This window comes from Cyprinodon tularosa, unplaced genomic scaffold (genome assembly GCF_016077235.1).
Source record: "Cyprinodon tularosa strain WSP-4 unplaced genomic scaffold, ASM1607723v1 ctg79, whole genome shotgun sequence".
Taxonomy (NCBI): Eukaryota; Metazoa; Chordata; class Actinopteri; order Cyprinodontiformes; family Cyprinodontidae; genus Cyprinodon; species Cyprinodon tularosa.
In genome coordinates, this window is record NW_024039551.1 from 2639062 (window position 1) to 2654753 (window position 15692).

The 15692-nt window shown below is 36.4% G+C and overlaps 1 protein-coding gene across 4 annotated transcripts in view; it reads left to right on the plus strand.

The window, feature by feature from the left end:
- The window catches only part of mast1a (microtubule associated serine/threonine kinase 1a), a 143714-nt gene that overhangs the window by 21718 nt on the left and 106304 nt on the right, over positions 1–15692 (plus strand). For 2 of the 4 annotated variants that reach the window (XM_038271103.1, XM_038271107.1), the window contains exon 2: positions 6056–6087. The exons of 1 other annotated variant lie outside the window; for it this stretch is intronic. In XM_038271103.1, coding sequence (XP_038127031.1) covers positions 6056–6087 — 32 coding nt within the window. The remainder of the gene's footprint in view (positions 1–6055; positions 6088–15692) is intronic. One more of the 4 variants, XM_038271104.1, reaches the window with a different exon arrangement.

Sequence of the window (15692 nt, forward strand, 5' to 3'; positions counted from 1 at the left end):
CTTCAACATTTTGCAGTTTTTTTCATTTGCCAGTCGGAAGAGATTGCATGGTTTGCAAAACTCAAACAGCATCATTTTTATTTTTTGGGGGGTTAAAAAATAAGACATTGTTAAGCATGAAACAGTTGTGAATACAGAATATTCTAAGTTTATTTTTTGAAAGTACCTTTAGTGTATATACCTCACTAACTTTACCAGATTTTGTCACAATACCACCTCATACCTTTGTTTTTTTGTTTTTATTTTAGAGTTACACAAATTAGAGCTTAATTATGAAGCTAATGAACTCACTGTTCATTTATTTCAGAAAAGAAAACCAAAATAAATTGGCCTTTTTTTTAGAAGCTCTGAGTCAATAATAACAATATCAATTTGAAAATGTTTTATTATAGGTGCGTTTAATCTGGTAAAGCCTAAACGAAAATACATTTTTTTTTAAACCAGAGCATTCATCATTCTGACAGCTGAAAAAGCATTAATTTGTGATACCTTAGGCATATTTGTGCAATATATTAAGCATTTTAAGTTTCACTGCATGTGATTCATTGCGCACATCAGGTTTCGGAAAAGAAAAAAATATGACACTGATGATGTAGAGGTCTCAAATCTTGTATTAAACGTAATATGTTGCTTAAAAATATCTCTTAAAAAACATGTTTCTAAATTTGAACAGGAATTTGTTTGGTCAAATAATGATTAATAAAAAAAAGTCACCTTTCATTCTGAACAACACATAAAGTAACATCAAAAACGAGGAATGAGATACAGATAATACTATTTGATGAATGAACACACTTATAATTACAGTGGATCATTAGTATGTGAACATGATGTGGAATGTGGCAAGTTCAACAACGTGTGTTTTGAGTCTTGACTGTGACTAGTGATGAAACTATAAGAAGATCTAGTAGGATTACATGTCATATTTGAGGGACAATGTTGCTGAAATATGTTGAAATCATGCTTATAACCTGGTAATGAGTGAATAAAAGTATGGCAGAGTGAGACCTTAGCATTTGGGAAGACGCATACATTTCCATAGGTTCATTGAGATGTGGGCGACATGGTTAGCGAGAGCTTTGGATGTTAAAAGTTAGTACAGGATCGTAATAGAAAGTAATGAAGGTTTTTAGGGTCTGTGAGAGATGCTGCATGGATGGAGTGCTGGGGAAAATATAGGCAGGATTCTGGGCCAATCAAAGCATGGAAAGATATTTTTTGGTACGTCATATAATAAAGCCTTAAAGCAATGTGACAAAGATGTGACAAGAGCATTAACCAAGATAGCAGTATTCCTAGGGATAAGGGATGGTTTGGATACAGTTGAGTATCGAGATAGAAGTGAGCAGACTGTATAATGTTATTTCTATAAGCATGGAAGGAGAAATGAGTCTCAGACTCTCATCAAGAAGAGAAGATGGAGGGAGTGTTCGATCAGGCTTAGTAGGAGGGTGGAGCGAGGTGTCATCTGCACATAACTGGGGTGCAATGACATGCTTTCCAGATATATCACCAGGGGAGAGGGGATTGAGTATGAAAAGAGGCCTTAAGACAGAAGTAGAAGGGTTCCTCTTCTACTGAATGTGCAGTTACAGCTCCAAGTCTTGGGGTCTTTACCATCTGCTCATATCAAGTGTTAAATTTTCTTTCCATTCTTTTTTACTAAATATGTTTGGAAATAGGATTTGACTAGGTCGTTCATACACATCAATATATTCTGTCTATTTTACCTCCTTTTCATATTTTTGTGACTTTGCTAAGCTTTGTTCTCTGCAATCATTTCATACTACAGTCATTCTTTTGTAATCTTACTGCCCTCATAGAGAGATAAAACAATCACCAAACATTACCATATTTTTATAGAGCCATTACGCAGCATAAATTATCCTTGGAAAGTAAAATATGGCTGGCTGACAATAGAAAGTGAGTAATCTGACCTTATCTAAACTGAATGTTCAATGGATGGTTTAAGATTACAAACAGACGGACAGCAAGCAGTGTAGAGATTCATCACAGCAGAACCTAATCACATCAGGGTCCTTGCTGTTGTTTCCCAATATCACAAATATAGCAACAACAATTTTTCCATTGACTTCGGCTCTACTCAGCCAGCTGGTTCCTGAAGCTTTGAAGTCTCTGAGCACTTAGGAGGGATCAGTTTTCAAACGGCCTTTCAGCCACTCCAGACATGAATGGAGACTTTTAAAAACACCACAGAATGAAGTTAAGTTGGAATTGATCTAAGCTCTAAAATACATCCTGTGATTTTCAGTTCACTTTTTTATGAAAGACTTTACTGCTCTGAGACCTTAGGAAAATATTTGTAAAGCTTTTATTAGACCCAGTTATATAAGTTAAAAGACAAGCAGCCGTGCAGGTGACATAAAAAAGTATAATGTTGTATAAGAACACCATGACAGATAAACAAAACATCAACAGTATGAAACAAAGTTAAAGAGTATTTCTATAGACTAGGCCAGAAACAATTAATTGAACCAATTGTGATTAATTGATTATTGAATTAATTGTCAACTGATTTAGTAATCGATTAATCGTTAACTGGAGTATAGAGACTAAAACGTGTCTTTAGCTGATAGAGCAACCCACCTTGAGCAGCAATAATATCAAAATAGTAAAAAAAGTGTAAATATTTGGCATTTAAGATAAAAAAAAATATTTTTTGCTGTTAATATGCTATATCCACAACTCCTCAAGTCTAAAAGTTTTACTTTCACTTGATTTAATTTCACAAAAATCTGTTGTTATCTAATTATTAATTGAGAAAACAATTGACAGCTTAATTGATTTGCAAATAATATAGACATATGCTAGTTAGAGTCTATTTTATATGTTAACTCTGATATTATGTCATTATAAAGTATTATTTTCCTTTGCAGTTTTTCTAGAGAATGACAGAAGGTATAAGGCCAAAAGACAAAGACATATTTTTAACATGTTTTACTACAGATAGAAGCAGGAAAATCAAAATAGAAATAGAAATGATCTGCCCCATCTGTACACAGCGTTGGAGCTGAACTTAATGGAGGTTCAGTGAGGTCCTTTGTTTATGACAAAAACATTGCTGAGAATAATGTGCTTTACTGAGAAGATTAAATTATTTAAGAAGTTTTAATACACTTTCTCTATCATAGTCTCAAGCCAAAGGTTTTACATTAGTTGTCTGAACATAGATGACAGGCTTACACAAAAGTATGGGTGTATTAATCTTAATTGTTGTCTGAGGGCAACTGTGGCTCTATGGGCAGAGAAGATGTTTTTTTCAGTCTGAATCAAGCTCCCTCCTGCCAGTTAATGTTCTGAACGAGTCACCTAACTCTAAGCTACTGACAGATCTTCTATCAGTGTATGGATGTGGCTCTAGTGGAAAGCATGATGAGCAGTCAATGTGTTTTGAAATAGGCTCTGTTGTTTCATTCCCTTTTCCTTATTGAATCCGCTATTACCTGGATTCAGAAATCATGCTCTCTAGTACAGAAGAAAAATTGAAATCACTGGTGTGAATCAGAATCAAAATTAGACATACTTTAATAATCCCAGAGGGAAATAACTTTTGTTAGACGCTCCATATATATATATATATATATATATATATATATATATATATATATATATATATATATATATATATATATATATATATATATATATATGTGTATATATATATATATATATGTATATATATATATATATATATGTATATATATATATATATATATGTATATATATATATATAATATGTATATATATATATATACAGGTGCTGGTCATAAAATTAGAATATCATGAAAAAGTAGATTGATTTCAGTAATTCCATTTAAAAAGTGAAACTTGTATATTATATTCATACATTACATACAAACTCATATATTTCAGATGTTTATTTTGTTTAATTTTGATGATTACAAATGACAACAAATGAAAATCTCAAATTCATCATATCAGAAAATTAGAATATTGTGAAAAGGTTCAAAATTGATGGCCCCTGGTGCCACACTCTAATCAGCTAATTAACTCAAACCACCTGCAAAAGCCTTTAAATGGTCTTTCAGTCTAGTTCTATAGGCTACACAATCATGGGGAAGACTGCTGACTTGACAGTTGTCCAAAAGACGACCATCGACACCTTGCACAAGGAGGGCAAGACACAAAAGGTCATCGCTAAAGAGGCTGGCTGTTCACAGAGCTCAGTGTCCAAGCACATTAATAGAGAGGCGAAGGGAAGGAAAAGATGTGGTCGAAAAAAGTGTACAAGCAAGAGAGATAACCGCACCCTGGAGAGGATTGTGAAACAAAACCCATTCAAAAATGTGGGGGAGATTCACAAAGAGTGGACTGCAGCTGGAGTGAGTGCTTCAAGAACCACCACACACAGACGTATGAAAGACATGGGTTTCTGCTGTCGCATTCCTTGTGTCAAGCCACTCTTGAACCACAGACAGCGTCAGAAGCGTCTTGCCTGGGCTAAAGAGAAACAGGACTGGACTGCTGGTGAGTGGTCCAAAGTCATGTTCTCTGATGAAAGTAAATTTTGCATTTCCTTTGGAAATCAAGGTCCCAGAGTCTGGAGGAAAAGAAGAGAGGCACTTCATCCACGTTGCTTGAAGTCCAGTGTAAAGTTTCCACAGTCAGTGATGGTTTGGGGTGCCATGTCATCTGCTGGTGTTGGTCCATTGTGTTTTCTGAGGTCCAGGGTCAACGCAGCCACATACCAGGAAGTTTTAGAGCACTTCATGCTTCCTGCAGCTGACCAACTTTTTGGAGATGCAGATTTCATTTTCCAACAGGACTTGGCACCTGCACACAGTGCCAAAGCTACCAGTACCTGGTTGAAGGACCATGGTATCCCTGTTCTTAATTGGCCAGCAAACTCTCCTGACCTTAACCCCATAGAAAATCTATGGGGTATTGTGAAGAAGAAGATGCAATACACCAGACCCAACAATTCAGAAGAGCTAAAAGCCACTATTAGAGCAACCTGGGCTATCATAACACCTGAGCAGTGCCACAGACTGATCGACTCCATGCCACGCCGCATTGCTGCAGTAATACAGGCCAAAGGAGGCCCAACTAAATACTGAGTGCTGTACATGCTCATACTTTTCATGTTCATACTTTTCAGTTGGCCAACATTTCTATAAATCCTTTGTTTTTATTGGTCTTCAGTAATATTCTAATTTTCTGATATGATGAATTTGAGATTTTCATTTGTTGTCATTTGTAATCATCAAAATTAAACAAAATAAACATCTGAAATATATGAGTTTGTATGTAATGTATGAATATAATATACAAGTTTCACTTTTTAAATGGAATTACTGAAATCAATCTACTTTTTCATGATATTCTAATTTTATGACCAGCACCTGTATATATATATATATATATATATATATATATATATATATATATATATATATATTTCACGATGTCTGGTGATGGCTAACCAACCAGACATCGTGTTGATCGACAAACAGCAGAAGAAGGCAGTAGTGATAGATGTGGCAATCTCAAGCGACAGCAACATCAAGAAGAAAGAACACAAGAAGCTTGAGAAATACCAAGGACTGAAGGAGGAGCTAGAAAAGATGTGGAAAGTAAGAGCAGCAGTGCTGCCAGTGGTAATTGGAGCACTGGGGGCTGTGACCCCCAAACTGGGAGAGTGGCTACAGCAGATTCCAGGTAAAACAACAGAGGTCTCTGTCCAGAAGAGCGCAGTCCTAGGAACGGCTAAGATACTGCGCAGAACCCTCAAACTCCCAGGCCTCTGGTAGAGGACCCGAGCTTGTGGGTTAAATGCAGAGGTAAATTTCTCCAATGTGAGATCAATAAAGTGCAATTATTAATGATTATTATAAATATCTATTGAAAGTGAGATAACTAATTGCTAAAACTCAGAATAAAGGATATCCACTATGTTCCTCTTGTAACCTTGAGGTACTATTATGTGCTTATCTGAAATTGATCTAACCTGAGTTTTCTGTTCTCTCTCCGCCCTTTTCTTCCTCTTTTTTCCCTGATCTGTCTTCCTTACCAGAAGGATCTACCTCTGCCTCGTAAAAGTAGCAGGTAAGATTGATATTTTCCTTTTCTGCTTTGAGCCGCATACATGATCTGTGTCTTTAAGATCTTTAGGATAAAACGTTCCCCAAACAGTCTTTTTTCATGTAAAGTAATTTTATTAGTTGGATCAGGGGGATCAGAGCACAAGGTAAAATTGTTCACACAAGTGTTACCAAAGCTTGTATCACAACAGTTACTTTAATCATATTCTGCTTATTCTCAGAAAATATTGCAAATCCCTGTTTTCATAATATTATGAAGCTTAAGTGCTATTAAGGCAGAATACATTGCTTCTGAGCCATGGCTCTAAAAGAATAGACTTTTTTCTGCTGTTTTCCTCTCTCTTGTTCATATAACTTCAAACTATAATTGCTTTTAGCATCAGGAAGCTCAGAAACAATGGAGGTGATTTTATGGGTGCTTTGCATCTGTTAGTCCTTGTTCTGATTTTTGCTGAAAAAAATAGTCTCCGATAAGAAATGATTATTGGGGGCAAAGAAAATGCCTCACTGTTTTTCTTGAGAATTTGGACTTGAATGTATAAGGGGTTTTGCAGCTCTCAGGTACGATTAGAATGACATAAAGTAGCGGCCTATGCAGACTTTCTTTTAGCACAATATTTTTCAACTAGTTAAAAAAAACACTCCTGGGATTGGGTAGGAATAGTTAACATTTGATTAATATTCAAATATTCAGCTTGTGGCTTGATTATCCCAGTCGTTCTTTCTTTTTACTGCTGTAATATTAAGCCTAAAGATGCAGCAGTCAATCAGCTAAAGATCAGAATTACTAAATATATTTCTTAATTGATTCTCATAATTGATTATCAGGTTATTATTTTTTTTTTCCTGTTTATTACATGTATCAAAACTAACAACTTTCATACATATCTCTCTAGAAAGGCATCTCTGTCTGATGGAAATAAACCTGTTTGTTTTTTTCCCCCTTTGGATTTAAAACCACTTAATCTAAGAAATAATCTTTTTATGTCTTTTATAAAAGGCATCCGGATTGTTCCCCAAATTATTCCTGTGTGTCTCCAGTTTTCATACCTTTTGCGTTATTAAAAAGAAAGCATACACACTTGGCTACAGATGAAAAAAATGTTTTCCCCCCAAAGACTCTGTCATACTTAGTCATAAGAAGTCATTGTCAGGTGGGGTTATTGTGCTTGGAGCAGCATGTCTTTTAGCTTTACCATGTTTCAGCTTTGTGTGAGGCGATTCGCTTACAGCTCTCCTCTGGCGTCCAATCTGTTGCACCAATGAGCTGTGCGATGAACAGTCAGCCGCAGGAGAGCTGCGCTGCCACCTCAGTGACCTGTATGGATGAAGGAGGTCAGGGGGTTCAGGAAGAGAGGAAAAACACAGCAGTGCGGGACCTGCAGCCTCTTCTTTGTAGCAAACACATGTCTTTTTAAGGGTTTTTTATTAGTTAAAGAAAGCACATCGATCAATATGTCTCAGTGGATAGCAGGCAACTGTGTGTGTTTAGATTCATTTTTCACTTCACCCCATCCCTAAAACTTCTGATTGGTACCAGATTCAGAACGGAGAGTCTGGATGAAGGGATATTGTTTTAACAGAATGGCTTTAAGTGTGGTACTTAAGGTAGAAAAAAAGTTTAAGTTTCAGAGCTACAACGGATGAAATGAGGAGCATTTGTTAGAAATAGGAAAAAAGGCTGGCTGAGTATCTGTCCATGGTGCTGAAACGCTATGCCTTTTCCTTTTCTGTCATGCTTTGAAAAGCATCTAGGAAATTAGCTCAACAACCTTAAAAGGATTTCTTTATATGTATCTTTTCCACTGCTTAATATAATTTGGAGACTATTAAGTTTTTTTGTCTTAACTTGAATTTCTGTAATTCAAATCCCTTATTTGTTTTTGCTTCTGTCAAAATTGTTATCACCTAACTAATGAGAACTAATCCAGAAAAGTCTTAAAACATCCCACATTCATCTAAAGTTAAATGCATGAGAGGTTTCTGCAATGCATATTAATCTCTGCTCTTTTTTATTTGTTTTTCTCTCTATAAACTTACTATGTGAGTGTTTGATGTTGTCTTAACAGTTCTTTTAATGGGACAGTTGTTTTTCTCTGACCCATGCTAAAATGAGGCAGGGTGAAAATGAAAACTTTGGATTTGTGTTTTGACAAATTCCTCTGGTATTACAGTGATGATTGTTTATGGCACCTTGCAATAGTAGTCGTTCCCCTTGTATCTTTGGAAAGATGAAACATTAAGACATAAATGTTCACATACGTTATTGGGATTGGCTGCTATTTTGATGATTGTGCTCCTTGCCTGTCAGTTTATGCAGCATATGTCTCTGGGCAGATTTATTCAGTGTCCATTTTCAGATGATGCATTGAACTGAACTTTGTTAAAATGTCAGAGCTTGTAATATAGCTTTTTCTCTGTCATATTTCTCCACATCTCTCCAGATGGCCTGTCTGCTGTTTGTTTGTCTTCATTATGGTGTTTAAGTACTAATGTTCTCTAATAAGTGTCCCAGAACTATAAAACAGCTACATCTGAATCAGCTTTTTGGACAACTTTGAGCAAAAAAGTGTAACTCATTCCTACTCCTTCAATGCATATATATATATATATATTAAATATAATGTATTCAATATCACTAGAGCTTAAACTATGAATCCGATTAATCATAATTGATTAACCATAACAATAAATCATCTTTAGCTAATAGAGCGAACCATTTAGAGCAGTAATTATAAGAAAACTGTAAAAAAAAACACACAAATATTTTGCATTTAAGATAAAAAAAAACAAAAAAAACTTTTTCATCTGTCAATATGCTCTAAGCAAAACTACACAAATGGAAAAGATTAAGTTTGACCTTGTTTAATTCTGTAAAAAATACCTTTGCAAAACCTTTTGGTGTCCAAATCATTGAGTGAGGGGACGGTTTGTATGGAGGTTGTATAGCCAAACCTTACATCACAATATAGTTATTTTTTGGTTGTTTAGATATAGTTTAAATATCAATATAAATAAAAAAAGAACTTAAAAAACTGATGAATTTATGAAAATTATTTTACAATTTTACTCTGAAACTCCTCTGAAGTATTTGCTTTAAAGATAAAACATTCGAATAAATAAAACCCAGAATGTCAGCCAGCGACAAATGCTGACTGACTGAAATTAGGAAATCATTTCTATGTAATCATAGACTAATTTATATTGAAATATAAAACAATATATATACCATCCTTTTTAATGATATAATTTTTTTTTTATTCTATTGAGGTATATATTGAATATTGTGCTCCTCCAGAGAGCAAACAGCTCCACCATAAGCTTTAAGTGGACACTGATGAGTTATTTTCTTTTTTTATCTTTTTAAATAAGGACTTTGTATTAGATTAATGAAAATGCTCCAATGTTTAATTTTAAATCATATTTTATTGCTCTAAAAAAAGATATTGTAAAGCCAAGTTTGGATCAAAATGTCTCCCTTTCACCATTTTAGTTCTTGTCTCTTTGCTGCTTTAACCAGCATAGCAGGGAGTAATGTGTCTTTAGAAATGGAAGCCAGAGAATCATGTTGTAAAACTGCCCATCCAGGTACCTTTGCATGTGTGCATCCTAATGTGTGAAATCCAGATTCTTATTGCTGTCAGTGGACAGTAGCGTGAGTTTAGTAGGTTTTGTCGGTGACCTGCGACCTCTGTGGTGGGGTGGCAGATGTCAAAGCCAGACATGAGGGAGACTCTGGAGCAGGAGGCTCACAATCAGCGCCCCCTCCCTCCTCTGCAGGGGGCTGCTGCTCCATTTTTCTCTGCTCATCCTCCTTTGGTTGAGCCTTTGTGGGTTGAACTGAGTGAGCGGTTGTTTATTTAGCTGGTTGAAGAAAAGTCAGGGCGGGCAAGGCAACAAATACAAGGTTAAAAGATAAATATGTTGTAGAACAGCCTTGACATGAGTTCCATCTTCTATATGATATTATAGTGTTCAGCATCTATGACCTCCCACTGTGCTACAGTGATATCACCCCCCGCCCCCCTTCTCCCATGTATATTTCATCCATCCAGACTCCCACATTAGAAATGGCATCCATTATTGAATTACTCCCTTCAGCACTACTGTGCAACTGTCACCCGGTGTCAGCTTTAACATTTGGTGGATTGGTTTCAAAGGGAAGGATGGAGGGAATACACATATGTGTGGACATACAGAAAAGTGACATTTCTCTTGGTCGGGCACAGAAGAGCGGCTCCTGTGGTATCTAGGACGGACAGACAATGTCTGAGCTCAGGCAGGTTGGCAATTTGCTTTTAAGAATAAAAAATAAATGCGTTGGTCTGACACTGGATTAAACCTACAAAAACTCATCCCTGCCTCCATTATCTCTGCATTTGAGTCCTCAACCGACCTCGTCAACCGACAGATTTTTTCTGTTTAAGTTTTTGTGACACACTTAAATGTTTCATCAGTTTTAATGTCAGAGATATTCTGATTGAATACAAAGCATAGGTTTAAAAGGATGATCTTATCGATAAAGGAGGAAAGGTTATTTGAGCTATCTTCTATTCTTGCACTCTAATGTTCGGTGCACTTTGTTTAGCTCAGTGATATTTCAAATGAGCTTTGAACCTGGTCCTGTGTGACAGAAAGAACAAACATCTGATGTTTGCAGCAACAGACAGTGAGTCTGATCCACTTTTCTTTGCAAATTTGTTTTAACTCAGCTAAACTGAGCCTGCCATTGTAGCAGAAATTAAGCATGTGGGTTTCAGCATGAAAGGCAATGTTTAAAGTCATTCTGAAGAATCTCAAAGGGATTGAAGTCCAGAACTTAATTAGCTGAATATAACAATTTCTTCTTCTTATTTTTTAACTGTTTGAGCGATAGACTGTTTTCATGGGGAATTATCAGGATGATTTTTGACAACTGATATATTTGAGGATTTTGGTGCTTTGAGGTTCTTACCAAATTGTAATTAATGGATTATTGAAATAATCTTCAACTAATTTAATTGATTAATCTTTAACTGGAGTAAAGATGCTCTAAAATATGCCTGTAGCTGACAGAGCGAGCCACCTTTAGCAGCAGTTATACCAAAATTTTAAACAACATATTTACCTGGTTTAATTGCACAAAAAGTGTTCTTTAAGGAACATTTGGCTATCTGATTATTAATTGATTTCTCGAAAAAAATTATTGACAGATTAATTGATTTGCAAAATAATAGTTGGTTGCAGCCCGACCAGGTAGTTTTGTTAGTCGCATAAAAACTGTCAACATGAAGATGGAGGTTGGTTGAGGACCCAAATGCAGAAATGAGGGACGCAGAGATGAGTTCTTGTAGGTTTAATCCAAATCCCATAGCCAACAGAAGCAAAGTCCAAAAAACAAAATACTGAAACCAAAAATCCTCATGGAAAACACACATGGGAACCAGCACTGAAGAACTGGACAGGGAGAGTATAGAGGGATTATTTGTTTATCAACACGGCGGATGCGCGCGCATCTTGACTGCAAAAAGTTACGGGTCCTTTAAAGCGTCTGGTCGAATGTTGTGATTATACGCGGTTATTTAGCAGTTGCGATCTGCTAACTAGCGATGTTGTCAGCGTTCTACAACAGTTTATCACCTAGTGATAAAATAAGTTATGCTGCTAAATAGGGGTGTAAATAATAATCGTTTTGTATCGATGCATCGTTCCAAAAGCCGACGATCCGATGCATCGACACGTCCGCAAGATAATCGATTAATGTTTTTTTTTCCCTCCGGTCTATTTTTATCCATTTGCTCCTGGGCGTAATTCTCCCTCCCGTGCTGCGGTGCCGCTAAACCTATTTTGCCCTCCTACCGCGCTTCCTGGTTATACTCTTACAGCAGTTTGTTGCAGCAAGCTTCACACAGACATTTTTAAATTATGCTCAATATTGAAGCGTGGTCTGAGCTACACGCTGTGGGTCTAGATACGGCCGAGGCGGTGAGGAAGTGGGGACGAGTTTAGTCCGACGACGAAGGGACATGAGGGCAAAAAGAGCGGAGATTCAGCTGGAAAAGGGGTCCCAGCGTTCTCGCGCACCTCGCTCTTCTAGCGGGTCAAACTTCACGAGTTGTTTTCCGCAATTTCGGTCATAAAAACAAAACAAGCCGGCCTCCTGTCTGGTGCACTGTTTGCGGTCAGCTACAATCTGGGAGAGGAGCAGCGGAGCGTCTCTCAAGGGGGCGGTGACGTCAACACTCTGAAGCCTTCTTCTTCTTCTTTTTTTTAATGGCGGTTGGCAAACAACTTATAGGTGCATTACCGCCACCTTCCAGAATGGAGTATGGACCAGAAAAACTATTATATTCTCCCTAAAATACCCGTTCTTCTTAGAAAATTAAAAATACTACCAAAAACTACATCCCCAGATGACCTTTGAAACAATTCCCTTATATCTAGTTTATTTTTATTCCTGTCTAACTCTCTAAGCAACATCTCTCTTTCCTGAGTATATTTATTACATTCTAAAAAAATATGTTGGACAGTTTCTCTGGAGCCGAGGTATTGCATTGAACTCATTACACTGATATTGTGCAGTATTTTTGCAGTATTTTTTGATGCAACTTTTCTACTTCTGTTATTTGCTGTTGTTTCTAAAGAAAATGCATAATGATATTACAGCTTTCATTGATTTATTTCAAACTTGAAACTTTGTTTAGCCTGTAAGGTGTAAAAAAAATAATAATAAAAAAAAAAATAATAACCGATTAATCGAATCGAATCGTGGTGTATTCTTGATTATCGAAAATAATCGAATCGTTGGGTCAGGAAATCGATACTGAATCGAATCGCCATGATGGATGTGATTTACACCCCTACTGCTAAATTAAGACTAGTTAATGGAATACGTCTTAATGACCCATACGCGTTACATGCCGGTGAGTGGATAAATGACGAGAAAAAATGGCCCAAATTTCAGTGGCCGGACATTCATTCCCATCTGTGCAAAGTGCAATAGGCATTTCCATTACGAATGTGCAAAAGTAAAAAGAAAGGCTAAAGAATGGTATTGTGATCAGCGCAAAAAACAGAAAAACTAGAAAAAATGCAGTCTGAAACATAGAGTTGTAACTGTACCTGTGCTTACCATTCAAAGTATGCACTAAGGTTCTCAGTGTGCATCTTATGACAAGATTGTTTAATATTGTTATTTTTATTATTGGTTACATGCACAAGAATAAATATATTTCAATGTTTCCTTGACTCTTGAATACTTTATTAATATTTACACAGGGTTTACACAGGTATCAGCTGATTGAATTGTATTCTTTTCAATGGCAAAACACAAAGCAAAATATCTGCATATTTCATTTAAGATTTTGAAATATATCATACAACAGAGGAATGAGAAAAAATCTCAATATTCAAAAGCAAACTGGATACAACACACATTTTGAACCAAAACTGCTGCAAAATGTTTTAAACCACAGCTTTTGAATGTTCAATGAGCTTATGCAGTGAAAATACTTAGGCAATCATTTTTTTCAAAAAAATAATATTCAATGACATTTAAACCTCAATTCATAGATGTTAACAAGATTAAGGCCTTAATTTTGGCACAATTCAATTAAGGGCTTTTAATTTATTTTCTAGGGACTATGCATTTGCAAATGTTTGTCAATGCTGCACAAACAATTGCAATGTCATCTAACAGGTCCACCTGTGATAAAGGAATAACAGTAGTAAGAATTCGGAAAGTTTTCCATCTCCCTATTATTCTTTCAATGTGTATTCTAACATTGGACAAACGCCTCGATGTTTCCACCTCTTGAGCAGACAACTGCTTTTTACCTTTGGTAAAGTGAGGGATCCTCAGGGTAGCACCACGCAAGGCAAGCTCATCTCTAATGGTAAAACCACAATCTGCTAGTATCTCATCATTTACTTGTAGAAGGTCATAAAATCCAGACTCGGCTGTAAGTTGTTTATCAGAAACACGCCCACCCCAACCTGCAGACAGAAATGTAATTGCTCCTGCAGGTGACATGCCAACCAAATACTTAACCGTGTTATGGCTCTTATAATTTGAATATGTTTGGGCTCTGGCTGTTAAATTTGTTGGTCTGTTAATAAAAATTTCTGTGCAGTCAATAATGCACCTGCAACGCTGGTATTTAGGTTTGAAACATTTTGGCATATTCTTTAAAATAGCATGCTTACTTGGCCACTTGATTAAAGGTTTCAAAATCTGAGACATAATAGGCAGCCAACTTCTTATGATTTTAGAGATGTCACATTCGTTAACATTAAATCTGAATGCAATATCCTTGTTGGTGAGTCCTAATCTGAGTTTCATGAGTACAGCCAAAAGATGATCCTCTAGGGTCAGAGAGCCACGGATGACCTCAACACTGTCCTTAACCGTCAGCAGGACCCAATTAAAGAGGGCACTGGTTAGACCTGTGAAAAACAGCACCTGTGCTGCTTTACACTTCAGTGACGCAAAAGAGAACTGTGCAGTCCCGAGCATTTCTTTTTATTGTTCATTCTCTGTTTTCAGTTTGTTGATGTCCTCACGCAGGTTATCATACTCTGTATGAAGTTGGCTGTACTTCAGCTGGAGGTCATCATGGACAGTCTTTGGGACCATACCTTCTGAAAAATAAATACAAATTTTACATTCTTATCTTTACAAAAAACAAATGGTTACATTCTGGGTGATAAGTCACACTGTGGGCAAATACCTGTTCGCAACAAATATGAACATTACTAACTGATTAATCCCACTAGTACGGAAGAGGATAAGGGCCACTGGAAAAAAAAAAAAAGTTAACTGTTTTTGTTTATTTTATTACAGTATAGTATGGGAAAAAAGTCAGAATTCTGAGAAAAAAGTCAGAATTCTGAGATTAAAGTCAGAATTCTGTGATTAAAGTCAGAATTCTGACTTTAATCTCAGAATTCTGACTTTGTTCCCATGTTAAACTGAAATAAAATTTAAAAATCAGTTTACTTTTTTTTTTTTTTTTTCAGTGGCCCTAAACCTCTTCCGTACACTAGTGACCATTCTATTCTGCAATAATTAATATGTTAACATTTAGGAACACACAGATCTACGTCCCTTTATAAAAATCCGAATGAGTTTGCAGGCCGTCTTGGTCAGGTTAGTAATAAGGTTTCATACCATTATATAGATCAGCACCAGCCTCTATTCCACACTCAGTTGGAGAGATGGAAGAGGGTGTACACTGATGTCCATCTTCTGGACACCTGCTGGGGGTTGCATCCCTTCTTCTTTTTCTCTTATATCTGAAACACACAGGAGAGAACAATCTCCTGAATTCAAGTCCATACAAATCACATGCTCAGTCATCCCAACTCTCCATATGAGATGTCTAATAAAAACTACATACTCTGACCTTTAACCCGGGTAACCTATATAGCTACAATATATCAATATTTTTTCTTTGCACTTCGAGTCATACTATGTGGAGTCATGCTTGTAATCAGACAACAATCAAGCACACAGATGTGATACTTACCGCTCCAGTTTTGCAACACCGTCTTTGCCGGGCTGTATTGAGTATGGAAAGATAGACGGGACAAAGTCTGGGCTGTCGATGTCGTCTGATGCCTCTCCTGTAC